This window comes from Gossypium hirsutum, chromosome D11 (genome assembly GCF_007990345.1).
Source record: "Gossypium hirsutum isolate 1008001.06 chromosome D11, Gossypium_hirsutum_v2.1, whole genome shotgun sequence".
Lineage (NCBI taxonomy): Eukaryota > Viridiplantae > Streptophyta > Magnoliopsida > Malvales > Malvaceae > Gossypium > Gossypium hirsutum.
This window is the reverse complement of record NC_053447.1, coordinates 60733083-60755590: the sequence shown is the minus strand read 5'-3', so window position 1 is coordinate 60755590 and position 22508 is coordinate 60733083. Positions and strand designations below refer to the sequence as shown.

Below are 22508 nucleotides of genomic sequence, written 5' to 3'. Positions count from 1 at the left end.
AATAGTTATTAGAATTAGATCTCTACTTCTTTCATACTTCTTATGCTTATAAATAGAGACTCTGATGAAGCATTATAATCATCCCTTTTGATCAATAAAGTACATTCACTATTGCTTTCATATTTTCTTTGTTCTTTATTCTCTCCATCTCTATTTATTTTATAACATGTTATTAGCACAATCTTGCTCAAAGTGATAGTTTCTTTTATCAATGATCAAAGTTATCCTCCATGATTTCCAATATCTTTGACGGCAAGATGCAAAATTTTTACAAGAAGTTTCTTTTATTTAATGTTTCATATCTAATTATTATTTTTCATTCTCCTTTCATTATACGTTATCATTGTTTTGATTAACTTATTTTACTTTTTGTTCTTAATGATGGTGAAAGATTTGATATCGTTACCTATATGAAACCGAGAAATAAGATCTACTCTCAAAGTTTGTTTTTTGATATTTGCTTGGAGATGATATCTTTCTCTTTATTATAAATGATGTTTATAATCACTACTTCTCATCCATGTAAGTCAACCTAATCAACTTCTTTTGAAATTTGATTTGATTTCTATTAAAAAGTTCAATTTATATAATTCACTATCCATATCTCTATAAATTTATAAAACCCTTCACGCATATAGTTATTGGGATTTTTATGTGGAGATAAATATTTTTTTCATTTTTAATAGAATTGATTGGTTTAATTTTAATTTTGATTAAGATATATGATTATTGCGGAATGTGAGTAAAAATACTTACTTGTCATGAACTTTGGGATATTCACTCTGTTTGTGATAATTTCATATCATTGTAAAATTTGAGATGAAATTATGTCATAAGAGGTGGATGTTAGAAAATGTTAATGTTTAAACTTTTATAGCTGTAAAGTTATTTTAATTTGACATATATAAAATATATATAATATATTATCTAACCACAATGATTTATTAGTGACATGAATTTATTATTTGTTACGTTTAATATATGTTTTATTTATACCTATTCATTTTATTTTTATATGAATAAATAAAATTTTATTTAAAATAAATTAAGCATTCTTTAAGGTTATACAATAAAATTATTATATGCTCCTGAAGAGCTAATATTGCATCAAACTGTAAAAAGCTCTTAATAGCTTATATTTTAGTTCCCTATGATGCAAAATTTTATAAAATATAATATCATGTTTCAGATCAAGAAGATATATGTTGAATAAAATATTCATGTGTTTTACATTAAAACCATATATATATAAATAACATGAGATACTCATGTATTTGTATTATATATATTCCCCGAAGGAATACATTACACAATATGATTGAAATATCTAATGTTCTCCTGCAGTAGCAATATTATGAAAATGACTTTAACAGTATTTTCGAATGATCTCATACATTCTAGTGGCTAAGCAAAATAATAAGTTACTAATGAAAAACTCTGAAATTCTTCCCACTAGTTTTGCTTCATTCCCTGAAGTAAATGTAGTAGTACATAACAATTATGAAAAATGAAAATATAGAAATCATGATTGTTGTTGTAATTAAGGATATGATTGGAGACTAATCATAACAACATGAATAGATAGATTTTGATTTGAAATCCATACATGTTTTGCGATGGTGATTATAAAATAAAGAATTAATGAAGGCATTCCCTGAAGTGAATGCAAATATAAAGAAAATAAAATATATAATCATGGACCACTAAAAGTTAGAACATAGTAATAAATAAGAGAACAATGAGAGGTCTCAAGATAACTCTTCAAAGGGTAAAGATAACTTATGTTATAAATGTGATATGAAAGATTATTGGTCACATATGTGACGTATGCCCAGATATTTTGTTTCTGTTAATATTCTTTGAGGAAGGATATGAGAATGTAGTAATAAATTCTATCATTATAGATAGAAAATATTTATCTTATTTGGTACTAAAACAAACAAATATTATTTCAATATTTGATAGTACAAAATTAACCAAAAGCTCTAGAAGAGCTAATATATTGATATCTTGTAATGGTTAATCCATTGGTTTTAAAAGATATTTATAATAGATCTTATATTGAAATTGTGAATGAGGAAAATATTATATTTCATATGAATCACTATTGCTATAAATATTTAATTTTGAATGGAAGAAAAAGAGAGAATTGTGTTATTAATTTATATTTATTTTATAATCTTTGTGATCTTCTTTTGTTATTATCCCTATTAAGGGGTAGAAAGCAAAATATTTGACGGTGAAAGATCTATTTATAAGCAATAAAATATGATAATTCTATCTAAAGCTCATTATGGTTGGATGCACCTGAAGTTGAAATTTTTTTAGATATTTTAATATTTTGGTATATTCCCTGAAGCGAATATTGCATATAATTGTTTGAAAATTATATTTATTTTGTTAACTTAGTGACATTATAATATTCACATTGATTTAGACATTTCCAGTAGTAAATGTCACAATAACATTTATATGTGGATACAAAGTAAAATGAAAGATAATAAAATTATTAATTTGTTACAATTAAGTACAATTGAAACACATGTTAAAGTAAACCAGAAGTTTACTGATACAAATGCATTTACTACTTGGCGTGATCAGTTAGACTACCTTGGATTATATATGATGCAAAAATTAATTAAAAATTCATATAGACATTCATTAAAGAACTAGAAGATTCTTTAATTTAAAAGAATTCTCACATGTTGCTTGTTCTCAATGAAATTTGATTATTAGAAACTCACTAGTTAAAGTTGAGATTTAATGTCTTGCATTTCTGAAACGAATATGGGCTTATTCATCCACCATGTGGATGGTTTTGATATTATATAATATTTGGTAGATGTATCTACAAAATAATCACATATGTGTTATCAATTTGCAACCTATCGTTTGCAAGATTGCTTGTTTAAATAATTAATTTCAGATCACTCAATTAAGACAATTCATTTGCTAATACTGATGAGTTTATATCTCAAGCTTTTATTGATTGAGTTTGAAAAACTTTTGTAAAAGTTTGCACATAATGGTTTAGAAAAATTATTGATTAAACACATCTGATTAATGTCTAAACCATTACTTCTGAGAACTAAACTTCCAATTTCAACATGAGATTATGTTGATTTATGTGTTGTACACATCAAACCAATAAGTTATAAATACTCCCCACTACAATTGGTTTTTGATCAATAGCTAAATATTTCTCATCTTTGAATTTTTGTATATGCGTATATATTCCAATTGCTCTACCACAACGCACAAAGATAGTGAATCCTCAAAGAAAGTTGGGAATATATATTAATTTCAAGTTTCTTTATATTATTAGATATTTTGATTGTATTCGAGATTCAATTATGAGATGATTTGTTATTACAATTTTGATTCGATAGTTTTTTCGACATTAGGGAGAGAAAAATAATAACTTGTAATGAGTTAGAGGGAGAGTAATTTGAACCAGAAGTTTAATAAGGATAACTCATTACAAGTTAACTGTTAGATGTATTTACAAACTTAATGAGAATAACCAAGTGTTATATATCATCTAATATTTTAATTTGAGTCAAAGTCCCAATAAGACAATCAGTTAGAATAAATAATAGATTGATCGGTTCCAAAGATGAAAATTCTTCTAGATGGTCATATAGTGGAGAAGAGTGCTCTAGAAGAGACCTAAGACATACCTAATAAATAAAACTTCAGAAGAGATTCAGGTACCTGAAACTGAATTTGAAAATAATGAAAGTAAGAAATCTCGATAAGTTATGTAAATTCGAGAAAATGCGGAACTGGATAATAAAAATGGTCAACAATGATTTTGCATTCAATATTATTATTGAAATAATGAAATAGAAGGAGGATCTTGAATAAATCTATTGAGAAATATAAATATGGAGTAAACACTACACAAAAACAGATCTTTAGCGGCGTTTTTTTAGGCCTTTAGCGGCGTTTTTTAACGCCACTAAATGTATTTGTGGCGCTCCACTAACGAAAATGTCGCAAACGTTTGCATCGTTTACAAACAAAAACGCCGCTAAAGAACATGGTCTTTAACGGCATTTTTTTCTAAGCGCCTCTAAAGAACATGTTCTTTAGCGGCATTTTTTCTTAAGCGCTGCTAAAGAACATGTTCTTTAGTGGCGTTTTTTTTCTAAGCGCCGCTAAAGAACATGTTCTTTAGTAGCGTTTTTTTACAAAAACGCCACTATTTTAGGAATTTTTTTATATTAATTTTTTCATTTTTCAGCCCTCCTGTAGCAACAAATCAAAAGCAACCAGATCTAAACCAGCCAAAAGCAATAAATTTATATAATATTTCAAATTAAACGAATAAAATAATATTAATATCAATAAATAAAAGTGAATTCATATTATTTTTGCAAAAATGTTAAATGTTAAAATGATAAAAATATTTATGCCATACACTATGACGGCGGAAGTTGCGACTGAAACATCTTCAACATAATCTGAAGCTGTTGCTGGAGTTCGTCGTACTTTTTGCTCTGCTCTGCTTCTCTCGCTGCAGCCTCCGCTTCCCTCGCTGCAGCCGCTGCTTCCCTCACTGCCGCCTCTTCTTTAAGTTGTAGCTGGAGTTCTTCATATTTCCTTTGAACCTCAACTGTGGTCGCTTGCATCTGAGCCATCTGGTCTTTTAACCTCTGAACTTCAGCTTGAGCCTGACTCCCCGAAGCCATGTATTGGTGCGAGCTGGATCCAAAATATTGGGTTGGGCTAACAAAAGATCCTTGAAATCGAACCCGACCATACCTTTTAGGACCCAAAAATTCAGTAATAATCCGGTTATTAATGTCTTCAAGATGAACAAAACTATCACTAGAAGCAATCGCTTCGTACTCTACCTTTTTATCATTTAGTTTTTCCTAATAAATAAATCACATAGTTAGGAACGCAATATTATATATTAAAAAACATATGCAACATAACAATAGTCGCATTACAAGCAATGAATTAAACCATCAGAAAATAAACATTATAAATAACTAAAACAAGTCAAATCGTATTAAGTAAACGTACCATTATTTCAGCAGCTTCAGGAGTCATGGGAGATCCATCTTTCTTCCTATGTGTAATTTCAAAAAGTTGAAGGCGTCCAACTTTTTGACCGGACGACAGTTCCTACAATATAGTAGTAAAAATATTATTTAATAGGAAGTTATACATATTTAACAATATTAAAAAATTAAAAATACCTCCGCCTCACTACACATGCAAAAATTCTCGACCCGGCTGTGTGGGTGAATTCTTGTTGCTGCCTGCTGCTTTTTCCACCTTGTTCACGATCCTACGTTATGCAATTTTTAGTACGTAAATAGAAAATACTGTAAACCAAAATAATTACAATAGTTTGGAAGTACGTCATACCTCGCCTTTATTCGAATGCCAAAATCTAACCACATCTTCCCATTGGTACCTCAACATACCCGGCGGGACATTTTGCAATTCCTCATCGAGGGTTGTTTTTGTCTTATAATAAATTTTCTTCAAAGTACTTTTATTGTCTCTCCATCTTTTTCCCAATGCCTTCTTTACATAAGCATCCGAGACCTCTAAAGCAAACCTCGCCTACAAAAAAACAAAAAACACAAGTTAATAAAGTAAATATAAATGAAACTACTTTCCAAGCATTACAGATGACATTAACATTTTGTGTTACCTTAATATTATCGAGGGCTTGGTTTTGTTGCTATCAGGCATTTGATGCCATGACTCATAGTTGATAGGCAACATATTCGGATTTCGTACTAAAATGCCCATGTATCCTGCTAAAAGTCGAGCTTCTGATCCAACAGGCTGACCAAAACTGTTTCGTCCAACTTTGACACGCTCGACTGGATCTAACTGGTATAACTCTCTAAGTAGCGTACGTCCTCGACCTCTGCGCGTCCCACCATTTTCAGCTACAAATGGTATATTATAATATAAGAATTTGAAAAATAAATCAACTATAAGTCAACAAGCATGTAAATTAAATGTAAAATTACTTTGAACTTCTGTTGGATCCTCAGCTGTAATCAGAACATTCGAAGATCCAATTGCTGTCTGTTGTTCAGTACTATTTGTTTCTGTCGAGTTTGGATCATTTTGAACAATGCTTCCCCTTAGAATTTTTCTTCTAGGCATTTTATCTGCAATACACATAAAATAGTTCACAACTTAATAACTAATTACAACAATAACAGCACATATAAAACAGTTGAAATATATAATCAGACCAAGATTTAAAATATGATATTACATATAATTAAACAATCATAAAATCTTACTACATCATTATTCGTAAATATCATCGGTATCCTGACAAACCCATTGAAATTGTGCACTAGTACTAGGGATATTATCGTTTAAGTTTTGTTCTGGAAAGGGCAAAGTTTCTGATCTGTCGTCGATGTTATCTCTACTTCCACTGCCCATGTCAAACAAGTCTCTAGGGATGTTACGGGGTACAACGTACCAACCCTCATCAGTTGGATCTTTTGAGTAAAAAACTTGTTTGACTTGAGATGAGAATACATATGGCTCATCTATCAGTTGTTGTCCTATGTGAATCAATCGGTCAAAGTTCACCATTGTAAAACCAAATTGATCTTGCTTAATTCCACGAGCTGTATTAACATCGGCCCAATCACCTCAAAATAAGACAACTTTCCATTTGCCGTAGTAATCCAACTCAATTATGTCAGTAAGATGTCCGAAATATTCCACATTTCTCTCGACAGGATTATTGTCCCTAGCACTAGCACGGGTAAGTTAAAACACTAGTTATAACCATAAATGAATTACGGAATTGTGATATGATATATTTTTATGTATTATGTAAGTTATATATTATGTATTATGTAAGTACTGTAAGTAATGTAAGTTATGTAAGTTATGTAAGAAAGTTATTATGTAAGTTAAAACGTAATATTAATTATGTGAGTCGTGTATAATGTAAGTTAAGAAGGTTATGTATAATGTAAGTTATGTAAGTAATTTAATTTATGTAAGTTATGTAAGTTATTTAATTTATGTAAGTTATGTAAGTTATGTAAGTTATTTAATTTATGTAGGTTATGTAAGTTATGTAAGTTACTTAATTTATGTAAGTTATGTAAGTTATTTAATTTATGTCAGTTTCTATATATGTTTATATATTATGTAAGCTATGTACGTGTATAACCCATGTAAGTTATTTAAGTGGTGTATTAAGTTATGGAAGTTATTATGTAAGTTATGCAAGATTATAATATAAGTTATGTATTATGTTATTATGTATTATGTAATGTATTATCAGATTATATATAAGTTATGAAAGTTATTATGTAAGTTATACAAACTTATATATAAGTTATGTATTATGTAATTTATTATGTTATTATATATACGTTATGTATGCTGTAAAATTATTTATAAGTTATCGTATGATTGTTAAATTGGAGTTATTTTGGTTATGTATATTAAAACAATATATATCTTATATAAATAAAATATTTAAATTTTTAAAAAATATATAATTATTTTTAAAACAATATAATAATTTTTTTTTAAAAAAAATTATACTAATAAATTTAGAATAATTATTTACAAAACTTATAAATTTAGAAAACTTATATAGAAAATAAAACAATACTTATAATTATTGGTTTTAATAGATATTAAATTATCATTTACAAGCTTTTTTAAAATTTAAAATGTTATTATTATGTCAAAATTTAAATACAGGTTACATGCCCATATTAATATATGTAATATGTAAAAAGAATATAAATTATCGTATTTATGATATATATATTTCCGTCCAAAATTTTTTGCGTTACTTGCACAAATGATTGCGTTTTTTGCACGAACATATTACATATTCCTTTCTAAGTTGCTGGTAGAAAATATTAACATGGAAAATAAAACCTAATACATGAGGTACATCTTGCGATTTAAGCAAACTGTAAACGGACTGATTATGAATCAGCTTACAAACCATAAATCGAAAGTTTAAAAATGGAATTACTAGTTTACAACCCACAAAATGAAACTGTAACCCAACATTATATTCTAACACACATTATTAAATTAATAAATAGTCATAGTAAGTAACTGAGAAAAACATATGAAAATAGACAATTAAGTAAAATATTAAAATCATATTAGAGGTTGGATTTAATCCATATGAAAATTAAGATAAAAAAACCGTTATAATCACTCAAAACAATAATTCAAAATTATGCGTTCCATGCTGGCCTAATTTTGAAATTGAACATGTTAAATCAACACAATGGGATACAATACCATAGCAACATAGTATGGATGGATTACAATTTAAAACAAGAATAGGTAGTAAATCATAACACTGATTCTAGAACAGAATATATATTTTCATTCGGCAAATTAAACTATACTTAGAGAGAAATGGGTTCGGTGAGACGCATCTATATAATTTCAAAAACACAAGTATAAGAAGGTAAATGACAGTTCCCAATCCAATGTACTTTATATATATATTCCAACAGTACATTAAGAAAATGGATGAAACACAAGTATAACAAACAAACAGAAACTGCTGTACATGGAACACTACTGTTTCATCAGACTAAATAACAACATGGCCTAAAAAAATTTAACAATATATATCCAATTCATTACCTGGGAATGTAATCGGCTGCATCACATTTAACAGAACAATTTTATAAATTATTAAAGTAAACCCTAAAGTAGACATCAAAATTTCATACTAAAAAAATAGCACCAAATTATTTCACCGAAACCAACAGAGAATAAATGGAATATTGACATTTAGTCCAACCCATTTAACCCGTTACACTGATAATGAAAGCATCTCAAATAAAAAAAAGCATCAGTTCTGTACCTTCAGCAGGATGAAGAAATCTGAAACCGTTGAAGACCGATGAAACCAATGAAACCGTTCACACCAGATCTAAACAATCGAAGCAGTAATGTACCTCCAGGAAGATGAACGAAACAGTCGAAGACCGAAAGCCCTAAACACGAAAAATACAATTTTTTAAAATCCAGTATCCCCAAACAATAAAAAAGCAAAATAAAAGTAAAAAATAAGACAAAACCCAATGTATAAAGACCACAATCAGACATTCGAACCTTAAATGATGTTCCTCCACGTTCTCCCTCCTCTTTCCCGCAAATAATGTAAATGATTTCAACAAATACGATGTAATGACAGGTTCCAATGGTTTTTTTTGCTAGGAATCGAAACTTAATAACAGAAGTGTGAAAGAGATGAAGAAAGGATGAGGGGAAATCGGAAAGGATGAGGGGAAATCGCAGAAAGACTTAGGGATTTGGCTGAAAAGGGATTTGGGGCTGGCTGCGGGGGTATACCCCAAATCTAATTTCCCTTCAAAACGACACCGTTTTAATTAATTTTTTTTGTGGCGCTTAAAAAAAACGCCACTAATCTTACGGGTTTGCAGCGCGTTGAGCAAAAACGCCACTGAACCCTAAACGCATCCGTGAAAAGGCCACGTGTCGTTCAACAATTAATTACCGTTTGCGGCATTTTAGTTAAAAACGCCACTAAATATTCACCTTATTTTTAAGCATTTTGAATTTTAATTGATTTTTAAATTGGTTAAATGTTTGGACATTCTTTTAAATTGAAACATTAATATGAAATTATTAAATTTTTTCAATACTATTATTTTAAAATATGGCATAGATTTAATACATGTTTTTCAATTATACATATTTAATAAATATTCAAATTTATAAATACTCTCAATTTAAATACTATCAATATTGAAATTGATAAATAAGTTTGCGGCGTTTTACCAGAAAACGCCACTAAAGGAATATAGTGAAAGCAGAACGGAGCCGTTTTGCAAATTTATTTGCGGCGTTTTTAAAATAAACGCCTCTAAAGCATACCTATTGCGGCGTTTTGAGTTAAAACGCCACTAGTTATTCAATTTTAATAATATTTTATATGTCTATATTTATAACTATTTCTTTTTTTAGTGGATTTTCAAATTGGATAAATGTTATGACATTTTTTTAAATTGATGCATTAATATGAAATTATTAATTTCATTTCAATTAAAATAGTTTAAAATTATGACACAGATCTAACATTTTTTTGTACAAATCTTAAAAAAAATTACATTTTATATATGTAAGTATATATGTATTATTTAACTACTATCGGCATTCCAATTTATAAATTATTGACACTACTATTCCAATAATGTCTTACAATTTTAATTTTATGCTCTCAGTTATGGAAATCTTGATAACGTACGCTACCTCGTACACAATATTAAACTGTTTCATCATACATGATATCGTGCCATGAATATATATATATGTGCCATGAATATTAAACTGTTTCATCATACATGATATCGTGCCATGAATATATATATGTTTCCCTAAACCCTGTCAGTTCTGAACCTAATAATTACATAATAAGAAGTAAAAAACATGGTATTCGAATTTTTTTTGACTTTTGTATCAAAATAGTAAAAAACCCTAAAACCACCACAACATTAAACCCTAAATTGTAAATCGTATAAACCCTAAATCTGAAACGCAATAATTAACATCATAACCCATAAATAATTAACGCTAAATCATAAACCATAAACATGAAGCCCTAAAACATTAAATTTCATTATCTTATAAGCCGAAAATTGCCTAACCTGATATTAACACTGAAATGTAAACTCTAAACCTTGAACACAAATCCCCGAGGTGTAAACTTAAACTCTAAACCCATATCGTCAAAACTGTAATCCTAAAATAATAAACATTGTGTAACGAACCCTAAATCGCAATATATTATTTCTTTTTTGCGGCGCTTTTTCAAAAAACACCGCTAATACCACTAGATCCAATCAAAAGCGGCGTCGTTTTGTCGTCGTATTGCAGACATATTTGTGGCGTTTTATCAGAAAACGCCAGTAAAGGAATATAGTGAAAGCAGAACGAAGCCGTTTTGCAAATTTATTTGCGGCGTTTTTAAAAGAAACGCCGCTAAAGCCTACCTAGTGAGGCGTTTTGAGTTAAAACGCCACTAGTTATTCAATTTTAATAATATTTTATATGTCTATATTTATAACTATTTCTTTTTTTAGTGGATTTTCAAATTGGATAAATGTTATGACATTTTTTTAAATTGATGCATTAATATGAAATTATTAATTTCATTTCAATTAAAATAGTTTAAAATTATGACACAGATCTAACATTTTTTTTGTACAAATCTTAAAAAAAATTACATTTTATATATGTAAGTATATATGTATTATTTAACTACTATCGGCATTCCAATTTATAAATTATTGACACTACTATTCCAATAATGTCTTACAATTTTAATTTTATGCTCTAAGTTATACATAGAAAAATTTTAGTACCCTTGAGATGTCTGGAAATCAATACATTACTAATTATGCGTTGTTTTTACTTTGAATATTATAAATCCGAATTCAATATCCAATCGATCCCAAAATTTTTCGAATATTAAACCAAATTTTAAAACTCAAAAATATAAATTATAACTTTATAGTCGAAGAAAAAGGCAAATTGCATTTACTCAGGTTTGAAAGGGCGTTTCAACGGAAACAATAATAAACGACATTGTATCCATTGATTTTAGCAACAATCACCTTAATTATTAATTTTAATGCTGAAATATTGTCTCCTGCAGTTGAAATTTAGTGAAATTGAATTTCATGCGCCTGCTTCTTTTAAACTATGATCAAATACGAGAATAGTAGTGATAGCGCATATATATATTAAACTCGTATAAACCATAAAATCGGAATGATAAAACTTTGCATCGTAACCCTTAAATCATTAACGCTAAAACGGAGACGATAAAACTTAAATATTAAACCGTAAAACCTAAAATTTTAATTGGCTATTTTTGCGGCGTTTTTGCCAAAAACGCCACTAATACCAATACAGAAAATCAAAAGTGGCGTCGTTTTAACGAACATTCCACCAAACAAGAAAGCTTCTTGCCGAAATATTAGCGGCGTTTACTACCAAGCGCCACTAAAGCAATACAATGAAACAAAACGAAGCCGTTTTGCTTATTTTTGTTCTGGCGTTTATAAAGGAAACGCCGCAAATTAGTTACCTATAGTTAACAACAGCCGCGAAATCCGTATCTTTTGTGGCGTTTTTTACTAAGCGCCACTAAAGCAATAATAGGAAAAATTAAAACAGTACAGTTTTGCTGAAATTTTTTCCTCAGATTTCTTACCTCTACCGGTGTTTCTCTCAAAACGCCGCTATATCCCAATATTTTGCGGCGTTTTTTAATAAGCGCCACTAACTCTAACCTGGCTCAAGACCAAACGGTGCGTTTTGGTTAAGATATTGGCGGCGCTTTTTGTAATACGCCGCTAATACTATTCTTTAGCGGTGTTTTCTCGTAAATGCCACTAATACTAATATACCACAAAACCAAACGCTGCGTTTTGGTTAAGGTATTTTGCGGCGCTTACATATAAACGCCGCTAATGATGTTCTTTTACGGCGTTTTGTAAAAAACGCCACTAGATGTTTAGGTTTTTGCGGCGTTTTAGGATTAGCGCCGCTAATGGTCGATTTTTAGCAGCGTTTGTCTATCAAACGCCACAAAAGATGCCGCTAAAAACCTGTTTTGGTGTAGTGAAATTGATCAAAATAGAAAGACGTAACTCAAGTACAATTAAATTCGTGGAGTTTTTGGAATTGTAGTCCAAATATCTAAAGGTATAAATCCAGTAATGGTGCAATTGAAGTAGTTTTGCAAAAGCAGAATAAAAATATGAAGTTTTTTGTTAAGTCCCGACATTGATTATGAAAAGATATAATATTCTTTTGTGTTGGATGCAATAACCTTTAGATATATTATTAAATTGACAATTCATAAAAGATTTAACTTGCGTCTAATGGTTATTGTTACAATCTTTTATGAATCACTATATAGTAAAGTTTATATTAAAATCCTTGAATGATTTAGGATGCTATAAACATATTGAAATTCTCGAGAAATTGTTCATTTATATGAATTGAAATAATTTGAACATATGTGATAAATTTGACTTAGTGAATAGTAGTTGAATGAGGATTATAAAATGATCCAAAATACCTATTTGTGTTTTTATAAAAGAATCATGATTAAAGTTTGTTATGATTATTGTTGAATCTCCTGAAGAGATCAAAATAAATTTCCCCAAATTTCCCTCACTCATGACTTTTAAAAGAATGGTAATATAAATGCTTAGCAAATATATTCAAATAGTCAGTTGAAAAACTAGTATTCAAGATTGAATATGTAGAATATGAGAAAATATGTGATGTTTTCATGAGGGGGAGTAAATACGCGTTGCACTCTTTTTCTCTTAATCGAGGTTTTATCCCATTGGGTTTTCCTGGTAAGTTTTTAATGAGGCAGCATATTATGTGTATTATAAATTGTGTACTCTTTTTCCTTCATTAGATTTTTATACCATAGGGTTTTTTCTAATAAGGTTTTAACGAGGCACATTATATATCCATAGACATCCAATATGGAGTGTTATGAATATCTTATTAAGTGGATGTCCATCTTAATCAAAATAAAGTTTTGGTGCACTTTAAATTCTAATAATGATTAGAATTAGATCTCTACTTTTATATTTCTTCTTCTTTTATATTTCTTATGTCTATAAATAGATACTCTGATGAAATATTGTAATCATCCATTTTAATCAATAAAATACATTCTCTATTGCTTTCATATTTTTTTTGTTTTCTCTTTTTTTTCTCGACAAATTAAAAATATAATTTATTTATTTTATCCAATATCATTTTTTAAGTCTATATTTTTATCCAAACATTTACAATTTTTGAATAGATCTTCGACACTCAACAGATGATCCATAGGTATAATCACAATATTGCTAAAACTAATTCCAAAATCCTAGCACATGTGCTGTTGGGATTGCATTATTGGAGAATTTATCACTGCCTATATTTAGTACAATGTAATTGCATGTATAATAGAGCTTGCTGTTGCTCCATTAATTATTCAAATTACTGCATCTCTACTCCTGGATACTTCTCTATTGTTTGGATGCATTTCCCTGCAAGTATCTACGGAATCTGGATAACAGTCTTTAAGTCCGGACTCTGATCTAAAGCTTGCTCTACTGTATTTATCCTAAAATGTTATGTAGTTTCTGACAGCTATTCTCTGATCGTCAGATTTGTTAGAATTCCTGTGATAAGACCTTGATTCCAACCCATGAAAGGCACAACTTTTGTAGTTTTGTTTAGCTTTGAGATGTGTGAACTGTGGAGAAGGCCCATCTTTAATTTGTCAAAACTCATGATTTTACAACCTGGTTTTTCTTTTTGCCCCAACACTGCAGTGGGTAAGTCTAGGGCAGGATGATCTTCAGAGTCAACATCATTCGGCAAATCCATGATGGAACAAATCTGGGTCCGTTCTTAACTTTTGTAAGAGTGTAAGAAGATGGAAGATGTCCCCACTCCCTCAATTGCCCCAAAGTTAAACAAGATTCGATATCCGGTAATCGTATTGATTCTCAATTATATTTAAAGTGGAGTTAAATCTTTAAATTGGTGATAAATTATCTTAAAATTATTTTTATCTATAAAACTCGAATCCCTTCATTGAATATCAAATTCTTTATCACTTAAACCAACAAATCCATACATACGCGTATTGGTTTGAGCTATAGAAATACAAGAAAACTAATGGAGTAAGGACGAGGATAACACAAAAGAGGCATCAAGTAAGTATGTTAAAGACCACCCGTGGAAGGCAAATTCCACCACATTGCTTGCAGAACGGTGCTCATTTCCCTGCCACAATCTCTTCCTCAAACAAACCTCAGGATTCCCATAATTTTCACTCAAATTATCAATAAATTATAATCAAGGCTTTGCAAGTTTCGAGGTCTTCACGGGCTTCATTAAGAGAAAAAACACTTTTTAGATAGTTTTTATAAATTCCTTTTGATTAGAGAGAGGCAAGAGGATAGGCAAACACAAAACTTTGCTTTTTTTAGTATTTCCCCTTGGCTTCTAAGTAAAACTCATAAAAAATTTGCCCATAAAAAGCAATCAAGAAAGACCTTTTTCTTTCATCATTGCTTGTTAGTTTTGGACAAAAAGTCATGGCTAACACCAACACCTTCCTTCTCCAAATTACAACACTGTTTTGCCTGTTGTTTCCCGTAGCAAACTCAGTTGTTTTCAATTACCCTGCTGTTTTCAACTTTGGTGATTCAAACTCAGACACAGGTGAACTTGTTGCAGCATTGGGAGATATCCTGGATCTTCCTAATGGTCAAACTTATTTCAAGACTCCTTCTGGCAGATTTTGTGATGGTCGCCTCACCATTGATTTCCTAAGTAAATGCTCTCTCATCCCAACTTCAAACTATATATATATATTCATAAAAGTGAGACATGGAATATGTCCCAAGGCCAATCTTCTAGTTTACAAGAGATTAAAAAAATAAAAAAAGAAATTGATATTGTATTGGTGGTAGTATGGGAAATTTTTTTTGTGTTACCACAACTGAAAGCAAACTTCCACTGGCTTGGGACACATATGATCCACCAACCAAACTAATTATTTATTTATAGTTGGCATTTGGTAACCAACATAAAAAAATTAGTGTAAGCTACAAGCCTAAACCCTGGTGATTCATGTTTGTAAACCATGGCTTCCAAGCCTTACATTCTCTTGGTGTTCATCTTCTTGCCTTTTGCCAATTCCATTCACTTCAAATTCCCTTCTATTTTCAACTTTGGAGATTCTAATTCTGATACTGGTGAGCTTATTTCAGCCGGTATTGAGAGCCTTGAGCCACCTCATGGTCAAATTTACTTTCAAACACCCTCTGGGAGATATTGTGATGGCCGTCTAATCATTGATTTTCTCAGTTAACTTTCTCACTATTTAGAATTTTCTGTTCTATCTGCAGTTTTATTGATTAAGTTATGGCAAATTACCAATTTTCTATTGTATCTGCAGTTTTATTTTGTTTGTTTGTTGGGGGTATTTGTTACAGTGGATGCAATGGATCTGCCATTTTTAAATGCTTACCTGGATTCAATTGGCCTACCAAGTTTCCACAAAGGGTGCAATTTTGCAGCTGCAGGCTCAACCATCCAACCAGCTACTGCACAAAGTGTCAGTCCATTTTCATTTGGTGTTCAAGTGGCTCAGTTTGTAAGGTTCAAAGCTCGGGTTCTTGAATTGCTAGCCAAAGGTGCAGACATAGATAATCATCTAGAGAATACCTGCAATATATATAACTGTTGGAAATGTTAATAGATATCCATTTATTGCAGGTAAAAGACTTGGTAAGTACCTTCCAGCACAAGATTATTTTCAGAAGGCGCTTTACATGTTCGATATAGGCCAGAATGATCTTGCTGGTGCCTTTTATTCTAAAACTTTGGATCAAGTACTTGCCTCAATTCCCACAATCTTGATAGAATTTGAAACTGGAATAAAGGTCAGCTTCGAGAACACTTCACCAGTCTAAGAATGTTTTTCATCTTCGAGGTTCCCATGTTTTCTCATGGAATTCCTCTATATTGAAAGACACATTTGATTATCTTGATGGGTACTTTGAGCAAGCACTTTAATACATGAATTCTTTGGGTTTGATTGTAGGCATTATATGATCAAGGGGCAAGGAACTTTTGGATACATAACACAGGACCTCTTGGATGCTTAGCTCAAAATGTCGCCAAATTCGGAACTGATGCATCTAGCCTTGATGAGCAAGGGTGTGTTAGAAAGCATAACCAAGCTGCCAAAATCTTCAATCTGCAGCTTCATGCCCTTACTAAAAAATTGCAGGGCCTGTATACAGATTCGAATTTTACATACGTTGACATCTACACGATAAAATCGAACCTTATAGCAAATTATTCTAAACTTGGTAAGTATCATTTACTACATTACTGAGAATTTCCCCCCTCTTAATTTAGTTTTAGTAGCAAGAAATCCTACAATGGTTTCAACTTATGCCTTAGTGTCTGATATCTGAGTGCAATAAGAGGTAAATGAAGGGTACATGAATAGAATTAATTCTTGAGTGCTTACCATTTTGAAGGATTTGAGCAGCCTATAATGGCTTGCTGTGGATTTGGTGGTCCACCTTTGAATTACGACAGCCGAATCTCATGCGGGAAAACTAAAGTCATTAACGGAGCCACAGTTACGGCCAAAGCATGCAATGATAGTTCTGAATATGTTAACTGGGATGGAATTCATTATTCAGAGGCTGCGAATCAGTATGTTTCATCTCAAATACTCACCGGAAAATACTCCGATCCACCCTTTTCAGACAAAATGCCATTCCTTCTCAGTCTCAAGTTCTGAAGGCCTAATATTTACTCAATGCTGCGACTCTCTTTGTAATTTGTATTGGCTTATAGCAGTCATTGCAAATGTTATTGATCAAAAGTTACTGTAGAAAATTATAATTTGTAACTGGAAGTCCATTTTCCAGATATTGCACTCTGCCATTCAATTACTTTATTGACCCAAAGGTAAACTATATATGTGCAGAGTGTATAGGCAGCAAAACTCCCTTATATGAAACTGTGGCTACATTCTCAAACAGGAATAATTTACCATGCTTCGATTTTCGGTATCCGGTATTTGACTTAAGCTATGCATATTGGATTTACATGCTAAATGATAGGCAGATAAAATCATTCATGAATGAATGAATGAAAAGTATGACAGGTCTCAAAAGTAAAGTTCTTGTGTCACCTGAGGGGAAAACATATTTCACTTCCCTTTTCTCCATTAGTGGCCTAAAGCATTCTGATTAAGCTGATCATAGAAGTCGGTTGTGTGTTATAATCGAGCTTTGGTTTTCTAAAGATAAACCAAAAATCTGTACTACTGCTTGGATTGCAAGTTTCTCATCAACCATTTTTAACATGAGTGATGGTATAACTAGATGTTATACATGTTTCCTCATCCAAAGGAAGGGATTCGAAAGACAAATCTTATAATACAGATAACCTTTACTTCTTGGAGACATAGGCATAGTATTGTGCCATAGGAACAACAAAAGCAATCACCAACAAACCTCCAACTACAAGACTGAATTGTCCTCTTTTCTCTTCGGTCTCTTCCCTGGATTTAAAATTCGATTCCCGCTTGTTGTCCTTAACCTGGGGGCCACCAGGATCTGGCAGTCCATCAATGGCAGCAACTAGCCTTTTGGCACTGCTATAAACCGCTTCATTGTACTTTTCTTCCGTAGCCAAAACTGCAATCACAAAGAACATTACTATGATCAGTAAAGTTGCAATAAACGAAATGAAAGGAAAAGAAAGATATTTATGCATATGAAACTTCAACCCTCACTGTAAGCTATACCATTGATGAAAAAAGCCAATATGGTTTAAGACTGAGAGTAATCAAATAAATTCATTAGGTTGGAATGAAAACCAAATAACTGAGGCTATCTTCCTGTTGGCATCTAGAAGTCAAAGTCAGCCATTCTTGGATAAGAGAGCAAGGCCTAGAATAGTAGAATGTACTTTGAAACAATGGAATCAAACAAGAGAGCTCACCGGTGAAGAGTGGTAACTAAAATTGCACCATGAATAAATGTATACCACTTAGCACTAGCAACTCATATGCAGGGGCTAGAGAAGACAACTAAAAGCTTATACGGATAATTTGTGCATATTGATCACACAACTTGTTGATTGTTTTAGTTTTATCATCGCACAGACAACAAAAGAAAACCTCCAACAAGTTCAATCAGGATAAATGTAATTCTACAGGGTGTTGCAGCAAGAACCTATAATTCTTTCCATGAAACCTCTCCCTAGTAATCTTTGAATTCTTATTTTTTTCGAGTTTTGGACGGTCTTATCGTTGCTATGAAAATGTTATTGTGTAGATTTCACATAATGAGCTACATTATCAACATTTCCAAGCACATGACAAAAGAATATAAGGTTTCAGCTTCAGAAATATTTACCAGGAAGGTTCTCAGTTACAGTAGCATCGAGAATATTTTCTCCGACAGCTTGTACGAATGCAGGTCCACCAGTGACTGCCCCTTCTTTTTGGCTCGTGACAAGCACAACAATCCCTTTATTGCTACCCTCTTCAAGTGTAGGATACCAACGCTCCAGAACTTGGTCAGCATACTCAAAAGCATCAGCTTTGCTCTGCAATCAAATCTTGTCAATCTTCAGTATCAAAAATCACAAAAATCCTGGTTGATTTACTTCTCTAATTTACTTCTTCACTCATAGTTCTCACTGTTTACTGAGAAACTCAAAACAAAAGAAAAGGAGTTAATGGTACTATCACCAATCAGCTTCTCTACAAATTGAGTTAGATTTAAGCTAAACAGCCAAAATTGCCTACAACTTTTTACTTGATTTTCTAAGTGACCAAACAGACGGTTAATGACTACAGCTTCTACCCTATCTTCTCATTGCAAATTTCATATAGTTCAACCAAAGAACAACAGTAAATCAACAAAAGGTATCTCATAGAAGACAGAAACTCACAATCATACAAGTAAAAACATCAAAACAAGATCTTACAGTGAGTTTTCTAACAGTAATAAAATTGATGTGGAAGTTCTTCCTTGACTCCAAATCAGACAAAAGGCGCTTCAAATCAGATTTTGTCACTCGACTAAGCACATTAGCATCATCAACTACATAAGATTCCTTTGGTGGTCCCTCATTTATCACATCAAACTCCGATGCAATTGCATTGCCAGTGTATAGAACTGGAGAAAAATTGAGTGCCAAAGAGATAGCTAATGCTGCTAGCCCTTGCTGTGCATGAACAAACCAATTTCTGGGCTCTGCCAAAGATGGCTTTACTGATTGGGAAGTGGGTTTCTTGGGGGTACAAGTAATGGGTTTTGAGAGAAAGAGAGAGGCTGGTCTTGGTTGCTGTGAAGGTAACAAAAGGTTCTTGGAAATGGATGCTTTGGGATTCAAGATTGGATGAAGGGAGTGAGAAGAAAGAATTGTTTCCATTATAATTGTTCACCAGATCGGGGATAGCAGAGAGATGGAATTTTTTTCAAAGAATTTAAGAGAGAAAGGAAAGATTTTTATTTTCATTACAGTTTCAATGTGTTTCTGGTTGTGTTTTAGTTTAGAATGGTTGTGTGGTCTGGATGTTGTCCTGTTTTGGATTGGTTAGCCACATTTTTTCCCTGGAGGATAATGTATCTCATCCATGTAGATAAACAAAGGGTATTTAAGTAATATTGTGCTTCATTTAAATATTTGTTTTTTTATTTATAATATTTTAGCCAAGACAACATGATTTTTTTTTATTAAACTAAATCTATATAACTTACAAATAGAGTTTGGGTAAGGGGTGGGTTAGCTTTTTTTTTTTTAATTAAAAATTTCATGATGGAATCAAATATAGATTTAAGTAAAATTTGTCTAATATATTTACTAAAATGCCATTGTATGATTTTTTTTATAATTTTTTATTTTTAATAGGTAAGTGTTGAGTTACTTATCAGTTGATTAAAAGAGTAAAATGTAGATATATAGACACAATAATTGGTTATCTAGTTTGGAACACTTTACTAACCCTTTACTTCAAATGTTTTCCACTATTAGACAATAGCGCAAGTTATGATTTAAGCTTAGCTCATTGTAACCTCACATCTATACATCAATCAAGATCACCCTCTATTAGGATTTTTCCTTTTAAAACTTAGCTACGAAGTGAACATGAATATAGTTTATATACGAGTATTTTGCACTAAAACAATTTTCTCTCAATGAGCAAAATAAGTGCTCTCTAATTCATACATCATCAAATAAATAAGCCTTCTTTAAATAGATATTATAAGCTTGTAAATCTCTGGGTAGTGTAAACGAGATATACTTTAGAATTGTACTTCAATTAAAATTCTATATGGCATCAAAATAAGTAGTGATATTCTTTAATTAAACTTTTATAGAAATTGGATCTCCTCAAATATGATAACTTGATCACACATAAATTCTTCAAATAGAATTATTGCTTGGTTGATATTTAGCAAGTCCAAATCCATAAAATTACAACTTAAAATCTTCAAAGAGATGTAAAAATTAAACCAAATTATTTCGGTTAAAAGTATATCAGCATATATGATAAGTTACACAATCATCCAATTGCAAAATGAGTTGCAACTAAGAATGCAACTTGCAAATCAATATTATTTTCTACCATACCCTTACTCTTCTTAATCTTTTCAAGATTTATTTTGAAGTTTTCTAAAGATGCAAGAGTTCATAAAAAATGCTCAAAGAGACCTAAAAACCTTTCCAACTAGTTTGACATTCTAATACTCTTTACCAAGAGTAAAGGCTTAGTTAGAGATATCACTAAGTTTTGCATAAATATCATACAATGATTCATCATCAAGCATCTTGAGAGTTTCAAAAACTTGGTCATTAACATTTGAATTAAATGCTACGCTATATTTTATAATTTTTTTCTTTCATTTTTTATCATGAAAAATTTATACATTACCCAATTATTTTTTGTTTTTAATCATGTATTAATTTATATTTAAAAATATTGTTTATAATTACAATTTTTTTATCTTTTTTTTTACAAAAAACAATATAAGATGAAAGGCTACACAAATATGTTTTCTCTATAGAAATATAGAGAGTATTCTAGAATATATATTAAATTGAAAATAAGAAGATATGAATGTAGAGAGTTGTATTTTTGTTTTTATATTGAAATTTATTTATTTATTTTTAATTATCTTGTTGAGTTCATTAATTCACTTAATTCATAACTAATTTTGGAGTTTTAGTATTTGTGTAAACACTAATGAAAAAGTATGATATGATCCCGTAATTATCACTAATAGCCATGTTTATTTGATTTCTTTTATTATTATTATTATTATTATTATTATCTTTTGAATTATATTTTTATACTATTATTGTATAAAATAAAAGTTGGAATAAGCAACCTTAAAATCATATATTTTTTGATTAGATATTTAAATTTTTTTCGTCAAAGAACTATCTAAACTATAATTTCATAACTATTATGGTCTATACTATTATATTTGTTAGAAAAATTCTTTCAACTAATTAAGAGTTGATACATGACATTTTTAATAATATTAAAAAAATTAAATTAAACTGAATTACTATTTAATAATATCTCTCACACACACATCTTCACTTCTCTCTCCTTTAATTCATAACACCAAACATGGGGAAAGATGTTGGTATAAGAGTAAGTAATCCTACATTGTATTGTATAGGAGCATGTTACAAATGAATTATAAATCTATATATACAAATATTTTATATCCATATCGCTTAAAAAAAGAGAAATAAGACTTTAGGTTTATATAAATACATATTTTATAAATTTTATTTTCACATTAATAGTTGATATTAAGAAATAAAAAAAAATTGTTGTTATCATTTTTAATGCTAATGTGACAGAAAGTATTTTCAATTGGAAGTATTTTTTTTTGTCA

The 22508-nt window shown here is 30.5% G+C and overlaps 2 protein-coding genes across 3 annotated transcripts; one reads left to right on the top strand and one right to left on the bottom strand.

Annotated features, from left to right (window-relative positions):
* The first annotated feature begins 14941 nt into the window (after window positions 1-14941).
* On the top strand, window positions 14942-17617 carry LOC107941399 (GDSL esterase/lipase At1g54790). 2 transcript variants are annotated; one of them, XM_016874964.2, is made up of 5 exons: window positions 14942-15384; window positions 16050-16250; window positions 16333-16499; window positions 16661-16931; window positions 17106-17617. In XM_016874964.2, the coding sequence occupies exons 1-5, from the start codon at window positions 15147-15149 to the stop codon at window positions 17372-17374; spliced, it is 1146 nt and encodes a 381-aa protein (XP_016730453.1). In that variant the 5' UTR covers window positions 14942-15146; the 3' UTR covers window positions 17375-17617. The 2 variants fall into 2 exon arrangements, with proteins under 2 accessions (XP_016730453.1, XP_016730454.1); XM_016874965.2 differs by lacking the exon at window positions 14942-15384 and adding an exon at window positions 15463-15920.
* A 268-nt stretch (window positions 17618-17885) lies between these two features.
* LOC107941400 (UPF0603 protein At1g54780, chloroplastic) lies at window positions 17886-20225 on the bottom strand. The gene is made up of 3 exons (XM_016874967.2): window positions 19579-20225; window positions 19002-19194; window positions 17886-18278 (listed from the first exon to the last, which is right to left on the bottom strand). Exons 1-3 carry the CDS (start codon window positions 20023-20025, stop codon window positions 18031-18033), a joined length of 888 nt encoding a protein of 295 aa, XP_016730456.1. The 5' UTR covers window positions 20026-20225; the 3' UTR covers window positions 17886-18030.
* Window positions 20226-22508: the final 2283 nt, after the last annotated feature.